Source organism: Lethenteron reissneri, chromosome 66 (assembly GCF_015708825.2).
Source record: "Lethenteron reissneri isolate LAM-NWPU_2019-01 chromosome 66, ASM1570882v1, whole genome shotgun sequence".
In the NCBI taxonomy this organism is placed as follows: domain Eukaryota; kingdom Metazoa; phylum Chordata; class Hyperoartia; order Petromyzontiformes; family Petromyzontidae; genus Lethenteron; species Lethenteron reissneri.
The window spans coordinates 35,563-52,622 of NC_083844.1; the positions used below are offsets into that span (position 1 = coordinate 35,563).

At 51.3% G+C, this 17,060-nt stretch overlaps 5 protein-coding genes and 1 pseudogene across 5 annotated transcripts; all 6 read left to right on the plus strand.

Moving 5' to 3' along the window:
* Window positions 1-808: 808 nt before the first annotated feature.
* On the plus strand, window positions 809-11,136 carry LOC133359888 (uncharacterized; annotated as a pseudogene).
* On the plus strand, window positions 5,139-6,813 carry LOC133359786 (histone H2A). The gene has a single exon (XM_061578316.1). The coding sequence runs from the start codon at window positions 5,307-5,309 to the stop codon at window positions 5,685-5,687; it is 381 nt and encodes a 126-aa protein (XP_061434300.1). The 5' UTR covers window positions 5,139-5,306; the 3' UTR covers window positions 5,688-6,813.
* On the plus strand, window positions 6,999-10,763 carry LOC133359762 (histone H1.5-like). The gene has a single exon (XM_061578292.1). The coding sequence runs from the start codon at window positions 9,120-9,122 to the stop codon at window positions 9,780-9,782; it is 663 nt and encodes a 220-aa protein (XP_061434276.1). The 5' UTR covers window positions 6,999-9,119; the 3' UTR covers window positions 9,783-10,763.
* Window positions 11,137-11,686: 550 nt separating the features above from the next.
* Window positions 11,687-12,475, plus strand: LOC133359798 (histone H2B type 3-B-like). The gene has a single exon (XM_061578329.1). The coding sequence runs from the start codon at window positions 11,943-11,945 to the stop codon at window positions 12,342-12,344; it is 402 nt and encodes a 133-aa protein (XP_061434313.1). The 5' UTR covers window positions 11,687-11,942; the 3' UTR covers window positions 12,345-12,475.
* Window positions 12,476-12,515: 40 nt separating this feature from the next.
* Window positions 12,516-13,740, plus strand: LOC133359790 (histone H3). The gene has a single exon (XM_061578320.1). It carries the CDS (start codon window positions 13,296-13,298, stop codon window positions 13,704-13,706), a length of 411 nt encoding a protein of 136 aa, XP_061434304.1. The 5' UTR covers window positions 12,516-13,295; the 3' UTR covers window positions 13,707-13,740.
* LOC133359775 (histone H2A-like) lies at window positions 13,740-16,662 on the plus strand. The gene is made up of 2 exons (XM_061578305.1): window positions 13,740-13,851; window positions 15,031-16,662. The coding sequence occupies exons 1-2, from the start codon at window positions 13,781-13,783 to the stop codon at window positions 15,437-15,439; spliced, it is 480 nt and encodes a 159-aa protein (XP_061434289.1). The 5' UTR covers window positions 13,740-13,780; the 3' UTR covers window positions 15,440-16,662.
* Window positions 16,663-17,060: the final 398 nt, after the last annotated feature.

Here is a 17,060-nt window from a genome sequence, read left to right on the forward strand (position 1 = left end):
CGATTCACTCCACCTCAACGGCTCTTTTCAGAGCCACCCACTTCGTTAAAAAAGTGAACCAGATGCTGCTGCGCTTCAATTAGTTCAAATTAACTGTGTAACATTTCACCCACTCGATGTGTTTTAAGCATTGATGTGATGGGAGTGATCGAGCCCGAAAAGCAGGGATCACAAACACAGGCGAGGCGGGTGGCAGCTCCCTCACTCGAACTGAGTGCAGAGTAATCTCAGCGACGTCAGCAGTCTCGCTGGCGATTCTAATCTAAATCCAGATTCAAAAGCGATTGCATTCTTGACGAACCTATCCAATTTGATTATGTGTTGCACCTCTTCATTCCGTCATCATGCTACTGGTGCCAAATATGGAATTTAGTCTAAAAATGTATTGATTCCAGACAGCTTTACTCATTTGCCTTCATTCGCTCGTTCTCGCCTTTTCACTTTGTTTTGTTTGTAAACATTGCGGTGCACCATCTAAACTTCTCTATTTAATTAATTTCTATACGTAAATATCGCATTGTTTGCAATATCTTTCTTACTTTTGGGAGAACTATTGTGATCGTTCACCATCAACTATTGTATTATTCACGTCCACGTGCAATCTTGCAACAGATGGCGTTCCTCTGGCGTTCGCTGCGGGTGTGCCAATATCATTCCAGGAGTGCTTCGAAGAAGGGTCCATTGCCCAAAACGTCGCATATTATACATGTCAAGGAAGTGTTATTGACGACGGTGGAGGGTTTTCTTCGTCGCAGAGGTTAAAGGTTGGAAGGTTTAAGGCGGAGCCATCGCGGAGGGCGAGGGTGGTCGGTGACGTCGCCACGCTTCGGGTATAAAGGCGGCTGCTGCTGCAAGCTGAGCGCGCAGTCTCTCGCGAGGAGCTTTGTCACAAGTAGTCGCAATGTCTGGACGCGGTAAAGGCGGTAAGGGGCTCGGCAAGGGAGGCGCAAAACGCCATCGCAAGGTGCTGCGCGACAACATCCAGGGCATCACCAAGCCCGCCATCCGCCGCCTCGCTCGCCGCGGCGGTGTGAAGCGCATCTCGGGCCTCATCTACGAGGAGACCCGCGGCGTCCTGAAGGTCTTCCTTGAGAACGTCATCCGCGACGCCGTCACCTACACGGAGCACGCCAAGCGCAAGACCGTCACCGCCATGGACGTGGTCTACGCCCTCAAGCGCCAGGGCCGCACTCTCTACGGCTTCGGAGGCTGAGCGCCCATCTCTCGCACACTAAGCCAACCCAAAGGCTCTTTTCAGAGCCACCCACCTCTTCGAAACTGCTTGCGCCAGTGTTGCCAAACACGCTCTGAATGGAGCACATGTCCTGGGTTGTTGTGAGCGTGCTGGACGTTCGCTTGTTGAGTTGGCGAATCTTCATCTGCTTCCACATGAATGAAATAAATCATGATATTCACGTCACATTTAACAAGGCGTAATTCTTGAACGCCTTAATACAGTACCCATTTCTGGTATTTTTGCGTGAATTATTTCCAGCTGCAGCCGAATTCCGATATTACGTAGAGCATTTGGCGCCACAATCTTACAGCACACTCGTCCTAATGACGGAGCGTGCCGGAATGCTAATCTCCACCTGTACAGCACAACAGCGAAGTTATTTTTCTCCACCGAGCGCTTGTATTTTTCCAAATTGCGTTCATAAAACGCCCGTGCGCCGTATTAGACGAGTGGTGAAACAATCCCTCGTAAGAAACAAAAAAACCCACGCTCAAAACACAATATACTGTATTGGGTTTTCTAGTCATCCTTTTTAAAACAAAGGCAATGCCATGGCTGCAATTCACTAATACACATGTTTGGACATTACATTGTGTTATATTCACCAGTCCTTTTTGCAGTAAAATCGATATTAAAGTGAACATCGCGTCCGCGTTTCTCATTGGAGGCTGATGGAGAGGGACGGTACTAAAAGAGCCACTCAGCAGCGCCGCGCACTACGATCCTCTGATTTGCATCTCGCCTCCTATAAAAGGAGCTCAACGCGCGAGCGACATCCACATTCGCTTCCCGTCTGTTCTGACCTGAAGCTGCTGCCTACGACGCGTCGACATGCCCGATCCTCCCGCATCAAAGAGCGCTGGGCCGGCCAAGGTTCCTGCTCCCAAGAAGGGCTCCAAGAAGGCTGTGACCAAGGCTACGCGCAAGGATGGCAAGAAGCGACGCCACCGCAGGAAGGAGAGCTACGCCATTTACATCTACAAGGTGATGAAGCAGGTGCACCCCGATACCGGCATCTCGTCCAAGGCAATGAGCATCATGAACTCGTTCGTCAACGACATCTTCGAGCGCATCGCTTCCGAGGCGTCCCGCCTGGCGCACTACAACAAGCGCTCCACCATCACTTCTCGGGAGATCCAGACCGCAGTGCGACTGCTGCTCCCCGGCGAGCTGGCCAAGCACGCCGTGTCGGAGGGCACCAAGGCCGTCACCAAGTACACAAGCTCCAAGTGAAGCCTCGACTCCACCATTAATTACAAAGGCTCTTTTCAGAGCCACCCACCTCTCCGAACCTGCTTGTACCAGTCCTAGCAGGAGTACTAAACGAAACTTCCAACAAAGCCCCGGTTCACGCGGGGACATTGTTCGCTCATTGAGTGGAATGGAGAGATGGAACGCATTTTAACCTGTTTCCACGTGAATAAAAGCGATAACAATATTCATGGCACATCATATTCACCAGCAGGCATTTCTTGGACTTGTTTGTCCATTGATTTCATCTGCAGCCCATTCAGATATTACATTGGATATTTGGTGCCAAAACCTTGCAATGCAATATATTTAATTCGTGGTTGTATTTTCGGGCAGGAACTAACATTTTGCACGTGTGCATCTATGTAAAAGTAAGCGCCTAGCATGGATGACTCGTGCAGTATAATTGATGATCATCATCTCAATGCCAAGAGAATAGATATCTATCCCTGTGATCACCTCTTTCCGACAATTTTTACGTATTAACTTTGGAGCTTTCGTGACTGCAGGAATTATTCTTTGGTTCTTTCGGTAAAGTCACGTATATAAAGAAACAAATTGGTGATATCTGTCTGCTTATATGTCTGTCTATAATTTTTTTCTGGTTCGATTTTATGTCGCTATTTCATTATACCTGATGATGATTGCTTGTGTTGCAATCGAAACGTCGTATGCGTATATATTATTATTTTTCTTTATACGTGACTTTACCGAAAGAAACAAAGAATAATTTTTACGTATTACTGTTTCCAATGAAGTGCAGTTTCTTCACACTTTATTTAGATCACGCGGAGCACTGTAAAGTTGTTTTCGGAAAGGTGTTTGCTTGAGAAAATAACATCCGTTAAGACATGGACGGCGCTCAAAGGAACTACTGCATCGTGATGCGGCATTCTGCAATGCTCCAAAGTGAGAACATTTCGTTGATGAAGAAGAGTTGACGACTCGAGATCATTGCACGCTGCCAACCAATCAGCACGCGCCCCTTCTTCGCACGTCACGACTCCGCTGACCAGTGAGCGCGCGCTCTGGGCTACATAAGCCGCCTTCTCCTCCCCGCCTGTGAGAATCTTTGCCCTCACCAAGCCATGGCTCGCACCAAGCAGACGGCTCGCAAGTCCACGGGCGGCAAGGCCCCCCGCAAGCAACTCGCCACCAAGGCGGCCCGAAAGAGCGCTCCGGCCACGGGCGGCGTCAAGAAGCCTCACCGCTACAGGCCCGGCACCGTCGCTCTGCGCGAGATCCGCCGCTACCAGAAGTCCACCGAGCTGCTCATCCGCAAACTGCCCTTCCAGCGCCTCGTCAGGGAGATCGCGCAGGACTTCAAGACCGACCTGCGCTTCCAGAGCTCCGCTGTCATGGCTCTGCAGGAGGCCAGCGAAGCGTACCTTGTCGCGCTCTTCGAGGACACCAACCTGTGCGCCATCCACGCCAAGCGCGTCACCATCATGCCCAAGGACATTCAGCTCGCCCGCCGCATTCGTGGCGAGCGCGCTTGAACGCCCAGCTCGGCCCTCAAAGCACAACACAAAGGCTCTTTTCAGAGCCACCACTTACTCGTGAGAAAGCTTCCATGTGTGTCCTTCAAAGTTCGGGTGCCGGAAACCTTCGTTTGCTGGTCACGGCTCTCACGAGTCGTCAGGCGTAAGCGACAATCAAGTTCATTTCTATACCCCGCCGCTCATTCTTCAACATCACACGTTGGTGTTGTTTATAAGCGTTGTGAAACCATGTTTACATAATGTACAACAAAAGGGTTATTTTGGTGAAATGTATTTTACCTCGGAGTCGCGTGGTGGGTGTGGAGGCCTAGCACCGTGCAGAGCCTCCCGCCTCGCCTGATTTTGCCACCCGGCTGACGCTGGGTACGGGTGCCGTTCCCCCCCCCCCCCCCCCGCGCTTCAATAATACTGTGTAATCGCTATAATTTAATAATCTACCGACCCTATAATAGTAATAGCACACATTGTGGTGGGGGGGGGGAGTAAAGAGGACGTGAAACTTAGATGAATTTACCTCAGAGTCGCGTGTTAATGCGTGCGCCTATTTTTAACGGGAATTAAAGATGGCGTCCACCCCGCAACTGCTAGCCCGTCGCTAGCCGTTGCCAGGGGCAACCGGCGTCCAATGAAAGCGGCTAGGTCGCTAGGGTGGCAGGGGCAACCGGCGTCCAATGAAAGTGCGTATGGTCCGACATCCACACACAGACAGACAGACATTCACGATTTTATATATATAGATTAAACCCAAAGATATTGGTTTATGCTGTTTCAAGCCCGAGCTGATAAGAAGTTCACATTTTGCAAACTGAGACTGAATTATTCACGCACATATATTTTTAGGCATTGCCCGAACAGGCGGTTAAAAAAAATATCTATACACCGTATAGGCACGTGGGCGATCAATCACGAGCTCAAGGCTATCACAATGATTTCTTATAACCAATGCGGTCCCTCAAAATGATGATTATAATCAATAATACATTGATATTTGCGGAATCCGCTTATAAGTTTGACTTGCCAGCACGCGCCCATAAATTAACTCTATCATGCTTAAAACTTGAACCTATTAAGTACGTGTATCGCATTGTTTAATTCATAAGATGCGTGTCCGCATTCAAATATATATGGATACAAATAATGAAAGTCAACATCGAATCCTCGCGTCCCGGCTTGTCATTGGTGGCTCAAGGAGAGGGCGGGACTCGACCGAGAGGAGCCAATCAGCAGCGGCGCGCTCTACGATCCTCGTCTCCGCTATAAAAGCCGCTCCCGTGGTGCGTGGTAACGTCACAAATCGTTCGTACTTTGTCTTAACAATGTCTGGACGCGGCAAGACCGGTGGCAAATCTCGCGCCAAGGCAAAGTCCCGCTCTTCCCGCGCCGGCCTGCAGTTCCCCGTGGGTCGCGTTCACAGGCTGCTCCGCAAGGGCAATTACGCCCAGCGGGTCGGCGCTGGAGCACCCGTCTACCTGGCCGCCGTGCTCGAGTACCTTTCTGCCGAGATCCTCGAGCTGGCTGGCAATGCCGCCCGCGACAACAAGAAGACGAGGATCATCCCCCGACACCTGCAGCTCGCCGTGCGAAACGACGAGGAGCTCAACAAGCTCATGGGCGGCGTGACTATCGCCCAGGGCGGTGTGCTGCCCAACATCCAGGCCGTGCTGCTGCCCAAGAAGACCTCTCAGGCAAAGAAGTGAACGCGCCGCCGCCTCTACCACCACAACAACGGCTCTTTTCAGAGCCACCCACTTGCTTGCAAAGAGCTCGGTCAGTCGTACACAGGGGTTTTGTTATTAATAAGGACACCGTCGTCGAGTTGCCCTCGTCCCAAATTGCGCGCAATTAAACGAATTCTCTGCTCATTCCAGATACCCTTTATGTCTAATTTAGGAACGGTATTTGAGCAGCATTCCAACATTGCATCAATCATGGAACATGGTTTAGAATAAATTGAGGTGCCTATTGGAAGAAAGTATCGTGTTTTTTTAAAGAATAAAACTCGCTCTTTTTGAGCGGTCAGATTACATATGAAGAGGAGTCGAAGAATGGTTCAAGCACTTCAAGGGATCTGCGAGCCACCCTCACGCACCACGCACCACGCAAACACGACATCTCCGCTCTCACGACAACACGCACCAATCAATCTTAATTTTTTTTCACACACGCGCGGGAAATAAGAGCTGGACGGGGGGGTCAGGGGTTAAAGGGCAGTGACGTCACCCGGACCAGGCGTGCTGGACGCGAATGTGTATTGGGAGCGGAGATTGAGGAGTTAAAAGGGGCTGTGGGACGTGTGCCCGGGGTTGGTCTTGGAACGAATATTGCTGTGCGTTGGTGAAAACAGGTCCCTGTGGGGTGGGCTGGTAGGACCGAACAATTGAATGGCTATAATAAAATGAAATGGCAAAAAATGGGCGCCAATGAGTGGATGGAAACGTAGACGTAGTGGAACATAAGAAACAATAAAGTAGTAGTAACCGTTCTGCAAAAAAATAATAGTATTGCACAAGTATGTACCTACGTGAGTGCAGCTTGGAGCAGACACAGTGAGTAGTAACAATCTGCACGAGATGCAGCGCCGTGGGCCACGCCCCTATCACTGTTAGCCCCGCCTCCTCGCCCCCGGTACTGTATTCTCGACTGTAGACTCCGCCCCTTTTCGCCAACGGCCCCTCCCTCCATCGCGCTAAGCTCCGCCTCCCACCGCTTGACCCCGCCCCGCTCCCCCGTGGCCCCGCTCCGCCCCCGTGGCCCCGCCCTCCACCCGCGTAACCCCGCCCCGCCACCCGTGGCCCCGCCCCATCTCGGTGTCCCCGCCCAGCCCCGCGTAGCCCCGCCCCCTGCCGCTGTAGCCCCGCCCGCTGCCGCGTAGCCCCGCCCCCTGCCGCTGTAGCCCCGCCCCCTGCCGCTGTAGCCCGGCCCCCTGCCGCGTAGCCCCGCCCCCTGCCGCTGTAGCCCCGCCCCCTGCCGCTGTAGCCCCGCCCCTTGCCGCTGTAGCCCCGCCCAATACACCCCGAGCGGGGGAGAGATTCCCAGGCCTGGCTCGGCTGGAGAGCCGCCAACGAGAGGGTGGAGGTAGGGAGTTGTTTTTAATGAAAAAGCTTTAAATGTAAATGTTTCTATTAAAAAACATCAGGGAATGTAACATTGTTAAATATTTACTGCCTTTCACACACACAGGGGAACTATACGAAGGGAGAGCTTGAGGCCTAGGTCTAGGCTTTAGGCCTAGCTGTAGGCCTTAGGCTGCCGTGGGTTAATTGTTAATATAAATGTTTTAATTATTTATGTAAAAGCTTTAAATGTAAATGTTTCTATTAAAAAAACATCAGGGAATGTAACCTTGTTAACCATTTACTCCCTTTCACACACGCGGGGGAACTATACGAAGGGAGAGCTTGAGGCCTAGGTCTAGGCTTTAGGCCTAGCTGTAGGCCTTAGGCCGCCGTGGGTTAATTGTTAATATAAATGTTTTAATTATTTATGTTGAAGCTTTAAATGTCAATGTTGCTATTTAAAAACATCAGGGAATGTAACATTGTAATTAAAAGCTATGAGGGAATTATAAGGGAATGCTACACTTGGTTAGCCAGGATAGCGTCACTGAGTCTAAATGTTTTTGTAGGGTCATGCCAAGTGTTTGCAGTAGGGGGCGATGTTGACACACGGACGGACGGACGGACAAACGGACGCACGATATAATCTATTGGAGTCTGGTCCACTTCGTTCCTACCAGAAGTGCATAAACCAATCTACTACGCCTCTTCACATGCGCGTGGAACGAATGATTATTGCATTCGTTCTAAATTTGTAGCTTTCGTGACTGCAATGATTCATACTCTTAGGTTTTTTCGGTAAAGTCACGTAGGTAAAACAATAATAAATAACTAAAACAATATAAATAATAAAATAACAAATCAGGGGGGAAGAGGGGGGCTTATCTGAATGTGGTTGCCGGGAAGTGGCGGGGGTGTCGGGGCTAAAAGAGAACAAATGAGCACATCAGCTCAGGGTTGTGGCCGGTGTTAGCTGATAGTAAGCATAAAAGTACTGGTAAACGCTGGGGATGTTAACACTCGGTAAAGTATAATATTACCTGTCAAATAAGATGGTACAAATATGTGTAGTTAAATATTTTTTACATGGTTAATAACATCTTTCCAATGATTACTCATTCGTGTTACTTAGTGCAGTAAATACGTGTTACTTATTGCAGTAAAAACAACTCATCGCATGAACCATCCTGCGCTCCTAGAATATCAACTCTGTCAATGCATTAAACGTAAGATTATATATTTTCTTTAAACATTCGACTGCGGAGTCACTTGAGTTGAATTTGAGTGGTGATGATTGTGCACCGTGCCTCGATCTTGTTCAAAGCGCGCGACCCTTCTGCAGTGCGTGACCTACTCACCTCTTGCCACGTAAAATGTTAAACTTTCTATTTAATGTCGGTTAATTTTGAGTAATTTTCTTCAGTTTGTTGTCCATCTGAAAATCCATATATTTATTCATTTCAAAGTTCGATTAAAACGTCCAGTTAAAAGTTCGGTGACAAGGGACGATTGACATGGCGCGCAGTCCTCACCATAGCGCGAGAGGAGGAATCGCGAGCGCGCGAGGCAAAACTTAAATAGAAAATATTTCGTTGGAATTAAATGAGTAGTCTGTTGAAGCATCTTGTCTTGCAAAAAATTCGAGTGCGTTTTAAATAGTGTTCATCAGTAACACTTTTGAAAACCGACAATCATCATATCTTGCCCTGACCGAACAATGTCTCCCAAATGTTGGTTGTTCACTTGTTTAGAATTATAATTTATATCGTGAGCATTGTCGTATATTGCATAAGTAACGTACATTAAAGAAGTGATCTTCGTGATGATGTATCAACTAGATGCATGTAAGTATGAACGTTACGGGAGTAATCGAGCCCAAAGGCAGGCGTGATAAACACAGTGAGTATGGTGGCAACTCCCTCACTAGAGCTGAGTGCTGGATGATCTCAGCGACGTCCGCATTCAGTACGCCGCTTCTATAATAACCTCGGGCCTGGAGGACGCTCGGTTCGAATTCGTGAGAGCGCTGATTTCGGTTTCCAAGAGGCGAGGCGATAAAAGCGACGTCTTGAGATGGCGGAAACTGCTCCTGCTCAACCACCAGCTGCGGCTACTTCAGCGCCTAAAAGCCCCAAGAAGAAGCGCGCCGCTCCAAAGGCCAAGAAGGTCGGCCCCAGCGTGTCCGAGCTCATCCTCAAGGCTCTGGCCAGCAGCAAGGAGAGGAACGGCGTGTCTCTTCCTGCGCTCAAAAAGTCGCTTGCTGCCGGAGGATACGACGTGGAGAAGAACAATGCCCGCGTGAAGTTGGCCATCAAGAAGCTCGTGGCCAAAGACGCCGTGGCGCAAGTGAAGGGCAGCGGCGCGTCTGGCTCTTTCAAACTCAACAAGGAAAAGGCTGCCGCAAAGGCGAAGCCCAAGTCGTCAACGGCAAAGCCCGCAGCTAAAAAGCCCGCGGCAGCCAAGAAGGTGAAGAAGCCCGCGGCAGCCAAGAAGACCGCGCCCAAGAAGTCTCCCAAGAAAGCAAAGAAGCCCGCGGCTGCCAAGGCGGCCAAGAGCCCCAAAAAGGTGAAGTCGGCTGTTAAGCCCAAGAAGGCGGCGAAGAGCCCAGCCAAGCCCAAGGCTGCGAAGCCCAAGGTCGCTAAGCCCAAGACCGTCAAGGCCAAGGCCGCCAAACCCAAGGTGGCCAAGCCCAAGAAGGCCGCGGCCAAGCCCAAGAAGACTGCGCCAAAGAAGTGAATCCGATGGGACGACCGACGCTCGATTCACTCCACCTCAACGGCTCTTTTCAGAGCCACCCACTTCGTTAAAAAAGTGAACCAGATGCTGCTGCGCTTCAATTAGTTCAAATTAACTGTGTAACATTTCACCCACTCGATGTGTTTTAAGCATTGATGTGATGGGAGTGATCGAGCCCGAAAGCAGGGATCACAAACACAGGCGAGGCGGGTGGCAGCTCCCTCACTCGAACTGAGTGCAGAGTAATCTCAGCGACGTCAGCATTCTCGCTGGCGATTCTAATCTAAATCCAGATTCAAAATCGATGCATTCTTGACGAACCTCCAATTTTGATTATGTGTTGCACCTCTTCATTCCGTCATCATGTTACTGGTGCCAAATATGGAATTTAGTCTAAAAATGTATTGATTCCAGACAGCTTTACTCAATTTGCCTTCATTCGCTCGTTCCGCCTTTTCACTTTGTTTTTGTTTTGTAAACATTGCGGTGCACCATCTAAACTTCTCTATTAAATTAATTACTATACGTAAATATCGCATTGTTTGCAATGTCTTTCTTACTTTGGGACAACTAGTTGGTGACGTTCACTCAACTATTGTGTTGGAAGCCGTTTAGCTTCACACGATTATAAAGTTAGTTCATCTTGTTCACTTGCAAACAAGACCTTACACCGATTATTCACTGCACGTGCAATCTTGCAACAGATGGCGTTCCTCTGGCGTTCGCTGCGGGTGTGCCAATATCATTCCAGAGTGCTTCGAAGAAGGGCCATTGCCCAAAACGTCGCATATTATACATGTCAAGGAAGTGTTATTGACGACGGTGGAGGGTTTTCTTCGTCGCAGAGGTTAAAGGTGGAAGGTTTAAGGCGGAGCCATCGCGGAGGGCAGGGGTGGTCGGTGACGTCGCCACGCTTCGGGTATAAAGGCGGCTGCTGCTGCAAGCTGAGCGCGCAGTCTCTCGCGAGGAGCTTTGTCACAAGTAGTCGCAATGTCTGGACGCGGTAAAGGCGGTAAGGGGCTCGGCAAGGGAGGCGCAAAACGCCATCGCAAGGTGCTGCGCGACAACATCCAGGGCATCACCAAGCCCGCCATCCGCCGCCTCGCTCGCCGCGGCGGTGTGAAGCGCATCTCGGGCCTCATCTACGAGGAGACCCGCGGCGTCCTGAAGGTCTTCCTTGAGAACGTCATCCGCGACGCCGTCACCTACACGGAGCACGCCAAGCGCAAGACCGTCACCGCCATGGACGTGGTCTACGCCCTCAAGCGCCAGGGCCGCACTCTCTACGGCTTCGGAGGCTGAGCGCCCATCTCTCGCACACTAAGCCAACCCAAAGGCTCTTTTCAGAGCCACCCACCTCTTCGAAACTGCTTGCGCCAGTGTTGCCAAACACGCTCTGAATGGAGCACATGTCCTGGGTTGTTGTGAGCGTGCTGGACGTTCGCTTGTTGAGTTGGCGAATCTTCATCTGCTTCCACATGAATGAATGAAAGAAATCATGATATTCACGTCACATTTAACAAGGCGTAATTCTTGAACGCCTTAATACAGTACCCATTTCTGGTATTTTGCGTGAATTATTTCCAGCTGCAGCCGATTCCGATATTACGTAGAGCATTTGGCGCCACAATCTTACAGCACACTCGTCCTAATTGACCTCGCGTGCCGGAATGCTAATCTCCACCTGTACAGCACAACAGCGAAGTTATTTTTCTCCACCGAGCGCTTGTATTTTTCCAAATTGCGTTCATAAAACGCCCGTGCGCCGTATTAGACGAGTGGTGAAACAATCCCTCGTAAGAAACAAAAAAACCCACGCTCAAAACACAATATACTGTATTGGGTTTTCTAGTCATCCTTTTTAAAACAAAGGCAATGCCATGGCTGCAATTCACTAATACACATGTTTGGACATTACATTGTGTTATATTCACAAGTCCTTTTTGCAGTAAAATCGATATTAAAGTGAACATCGCGTCCGCGTTTCTCATTGGAGGCTGATGGAGAGGGACGGTACTAAAAGAGCCACTCAGCAGCGCCGCGCACTACGATCCTCTGATTTGCATCTCGCCTCCTATAAAAGGAGCTCAACGCGCGAGCGACATCCACATTCGCTTCCCGTCTGTTCTGACCTGAAGCTGCTGCCTACGACGCGTCGACATGCCCGATCCTCCCGCATCAAAGAGCGCTGGGCCGGCCAAGGTTCCTGCTCCCAAGAAGGGCTCCAAGAAGGCTGTGACCAAGGCTACGCGCAAGGATGGCAAGAAGCGACGCCACCGCAGGAAGGAGAGCTACGCCATTTACATCTACAAGGTGATGAAGCAGGTGCACCCCGATACCGGCATCTCGTCCAAGGCAATGAGCATCATGAACTCGTTCGTCAACGACATCTTCGAGCGCATCGCTTCCGAGGCGTCCCGCCTGGCGCACTACAACAAGCGCTCCACCATCACTTCTCGGGAGATCCAGACCGCAGTGCGACTGCTGCTCCCCGGCGAGCTGGCCAAGCACGCCGTGTCGGAGGGCACCAAGGCCGTCACCAAGTACACAAGCTCCAAGTGAAGCCTCGACTCCACCATTAATTACAAAGGCTCTTTTCAGAGCCACCCACCTCTCCGAACCTGCTTGTACCAGTCCTAGCAGGAGTACTAAACGAAACTTCCAACAAAGCCCCGGTTCACGCGGGGACATTGTTCGCTCATTGAGTGGAATGGAGAGATGGAACGCATTTTAACCTGTTTCCACGGGAATAAAAGCGATAACAATATTCATGGCACATCATGTTCACCAGCAGGCATTTCTTGGACTTGTTTGTCCATTGATTTCATCTGCAGCCCATTCAGATATTACATTGGATATTTGGTGCCAAAACCTTGCAATGCAATATATTTAATTCGTGGTTGTATTTTCGGGCAGGAACTAACATTTTGCACGTGTACATCTATGTAAAAGTAAGCGCCTAGCATGGATGACTCGTGCAGTATAATTGATGATCATCATCTCAATGCCAAGAGAATAGATATCTATCCCTGTGATCACCTCTTTCCGACAATTTTACGTATTAACTTTGGAGCTTTCGTGACTGCAGGAATTATTCTTTGGTTCTTTCGGTAAAGTCACGTATATAAAGAAAACAAATTGGTGATATCTGTCTGCTTATATGTCTGTCTATAATTTTTTCTGGTTCGATTTTATGTCGCTATTTCATTATACCTGATGATGATTGCTTGTGTTGCAATCGAAACGTCGTATGCTATTATTTAATTTATTATTTGTTCTTTTATACGTGACTTTACCGAAAGAACCAAATAATCATTTACTGCAGTCACGAAAGTTCTAAAATTAAGATTGATGAAGAAGAGTTGACGACTCGAGATCATTGCACGCTGCCAACCAATCAGCACGCGCCCCTTCTTCGCACGTCACGACTCCGCTGACCAGTGAGCGCGCGCTCTGGGCTACATAAGCCGCCTTCTCCTCCCCGCCTGTGAGAATCTTTGCCCTCACCAAGCCATGGCTCGCACCAAGCAGACGGCTCGCAAGTCCACGGGCGGCAAGGCCCCCCGCAAGCAACTCGCCACCAAGGCGGCCCGAAAGAGCGCTCCGGCCACGGGCGGCGTCAAGAAGCCTCACCGCTACAGGCCCGGCACCGTCGCTCTGCGCGAGATCCGCCGCTACCAGAAGTCCACCGAGCTGCTCATCCGCAAACTGCCCTTCCAGCGCCTCGTCAGGGAGATCGCGCAGGACTTCAAGACCGACCTGCGCTTCCAGAGCTCCGCTGTCATGGCTCTGCAGGAGGCCAGCGAAGCGTACCTTGTCGCGCTCTTCGAGGACACCAACCTGTGCGCCATCCACGCCAAGCGCGTCACCATCATGCCCAAGGACATTCAGCTCGCCCGCCGCATTCGTGGCGAGCGCGCTTGAACGCCCAGCTCGGCCCTCAAAGCACAACACAAAGGCTCTTTTCAGAGCCACCACTTACTCGTGAGAAAGCTTCCATGTGTGTCCTTCAAAGTTCGGGTGCCGGAAACCTTCGTTTGCTGGTCACGGCTCTCACGAGTCGTCAGGCGTAAGCGACAATGAAGTTCATTTCTATACCCCGCCGCTCATTCTGCAACATCACACGTTGGTGTTGTGTATAAGCGTTGTGAAACCATGTTTACATAATGTACAACAAAAGAGTTATTTTGGTGAAATGTATTTTACCTCAGAGTCGCGTGGTGGGTGTGGAGGCCTAGCACCGTGCAGAGCCTCCCGCCTCGCCTGATTTTGCCACCCGGCTGACGCTGGGTACGGGTGCCGTTTCCCCCCCCCCCCCACCGCGCTACAATAATACTGTGTAATCGCTATAATTTAATAATCTACCGACCCTATAATAGTAATAGCACACATTGTGGTGGGGGGGGGAGTAAAGAAGGACGTGAAACTTAGATGAATTTACCTCAGAGTCGCGTGTTAATGCGTGCGCCTATTTTTAACGGGAATTAAAGATGGCGTCCACCCCGCAACTGCTAGCCCGTCGCTAGCCGTTGCCAGGGGCAACCGGCGTCCAATGAAAGCGGCGAAGTCGTCGCTAGGCGTTGGCAGGGGCAACCGGCGTCCAATGAAAGTGCGTATGGTCCGACATCCACACACAGACAGACAGACATTCACGATTTTATATATATAGATTAAACCCAAAGATATTGGTTTATGCTGTTTCAAGCCCGAGCTGATAAGAAGTTCACATTTTGCAAACTGAGACTGAATTATTCACGCACATATATTTTTAGGCATTGCCCGAACAGGCGGTTAAAAAAAGATATCTATACACCGTATAGGCACGTGGGCGATCAATCACGAGCTCAAGGCTATCACAATGATTTCTTATAACCAATGCGGTCCCTCAAAATGATGATTATAATCAATAATACATTGATATTTGCGGAATCCGCTTATAAGTTTGACTTGCCAGCACGCGCCCATAAATTAACTCTATCATGCTTAAAACTTGAACCTTTTAAGTACGTGTATCGCATTGTTTAATTCATAAGATGCGTGTCCGCATTAAAATATATATGGATACAAATAATGAAAGTCAACATCGAATCCTCGCGTCCCGGCTTGTCATTGGTGGCTCAAGGAGAGGGCGGGACTCGAGCGAGAGGAGCCAATCAGCAGCGGCGCGCTCTACGATCCTCGTCTCCGCTATAGAAGCCGCTCCCGTGGTGCGTGTTAACGTCACAAATTGTTCGTACTTTGTCTCCAGTGCTTTTTGCATCCTAGGTCCCTTAACGATGTCTGGACGCGGCAAGACCGGTGGCAAATCTCGCGCCAAGGCAAAGTCCCGCTCTTCCCGCGCCGGCCTGCAGTTCCCCGTGGGTCGCGTTCACAGGCTGCTCCGCAAGGGCAATTACGCCCAGCGGGTCGGCGCTGGAGCACCCGTCTACCTGGCCGCCGTGCTCGAGTACCTTTCTGCCGAGATCCTCGAGCTGGCTGGCAATGCCGCCCGCGACAACAAGAAGACGAGGATCATCCCCCGACACCTGCAGCTCGCCGTGCGAAACGACGAGGAGCTCAACAAGCTCATGGGCGGCGTGACTATCGCCCAGGGCGGTGTGCTGCCCAACATCCAGGCCGTGCTGCTGCCCAAGAAGACCTCTCAGGCAAAGAAGTGAACGCGCCGCCGCCTCTACCACCACAACAACGGCTCTTTTCAGAGCCACCCACTTGCTTGCAAAGAGCTCGGACAGTCGTGCACAGGGGTTTTGTTATTAATAAGGACACCGTCGTCGAGTTGCCCTCGTCCCAAATTGCTCGCAATTAAACGAATGCTCTGCTCATTCCAGATACCCTTTATGTCTAATTTAGGAACGGTATTTGAGCAGCATTCCAACATTGCATCAATCATGGAACATGGTTTAGAATAAATTGAGGTGCCTATTGGAAGAAAGTATCGTGTTTTTTTAAAGAATAAAACTCGCTCTTTTTGAGCGGTCAGATTACATATGAAGAGGAGTCGGAGAATGGTTCAAGCACTTCAAGGGATCTGCGAGCCACCCTCACGCACCACGCACCACGCAAACACGACATCTCCGCTCTCACGACAACACGCACCAATCAATCTTAATTTTTTTTCACACACGCGCGGGAAATAAGAGCTGGACGGGGGGGTCAGGGGTTAAAGGGCAGTGACGTCACCCGGACCAGGCGTGCTGGACGCGAATGTGTATTGGGAGCGGAGATTGAGGAGTTAAAAGGGGCTGTGGGACGTGTGCCCGGGGTTGGTCTTGGAACGAATATTGCTGTGCGTTGCGGAGATTGAGGAGTTAAAAGGGGCTGTGGGACGTGTGCCCGGGGTTGGTCTTGGAACGAATATTGTTGTGCGTTGGTGAAAACAGGTCCCTGTGGGGTGGGCTGGTAGGACCGAACAATTGAATGGCTATAATAAAATGAAATGGCAAAAAATGGGCGCCAATGAGTGGATGGAAACGTAGACGTAGTGGAACATAAGAAACAATAAAGTAGTAGTAACCGTTCTGCAAAAAAATAATAGTATTGCACAAGTATGTACCTACGTGAGTGCAGCTTGGAGCAGACACAGTGAGTAGTAACAATCTGCACGAGATGCAGCGCCGTGGGCCACGCCCCTATCACTGTTAGCCCCGCCTCCTCGCCCCCGGTACTGTATTCTCGACTGTAGACTCCGCCCCTTTTCGCCAACGGCCCCTCCCTCCATCGCGCTAAGCTCCGCCTCCCACCGCTTGACCCCGCCCCGCTCCCCCGTGGCTCCGCTCCGCCCCCGTGGCCCCGCCCTCCACCCGCGTAACCCCGCCCCGCCACCCGTGGCCCCGCCCCATCTCGGTGTCCCCGCCCAGCCCCGCGTAGCCCCGCCCCCTGCCGCTGTAGCCCCGCCCGCTGCCGCGTAGCCCCGCCCCCTGCCGCTGTAGCCCGGCCCCCTGCCGCGTAGCCCCGCCCCCTGCCGCGTAGCCCCGCCCCCTGCCGCGTAGCCCCGCCCCCTGCCGCTGTAGCCCCGCCCCCTGCCGCGTAGCCCTGCCCCCTGCCGCTGTAGCCCCGCCCCCTGCCGCGTAGCCCCGCCCCCTGCCGCTGTAGCCCCGCCCCCTGCCGCTGTAGCCCCGCCCCCTGTCGCGTAGCCCCGCCCCCTGCCGCGTAGCCCCGCCCCCTGCCGCGTAGCCCCGCCCCCTGCCGCGTAGCCCCGCCCCCTGCCGCTGTAGCCCCGCCCAATACACCCCGAGCGGGGGAGAGATTCCCAGGCCTGGCTCGGCTGGAGAGCCGCCG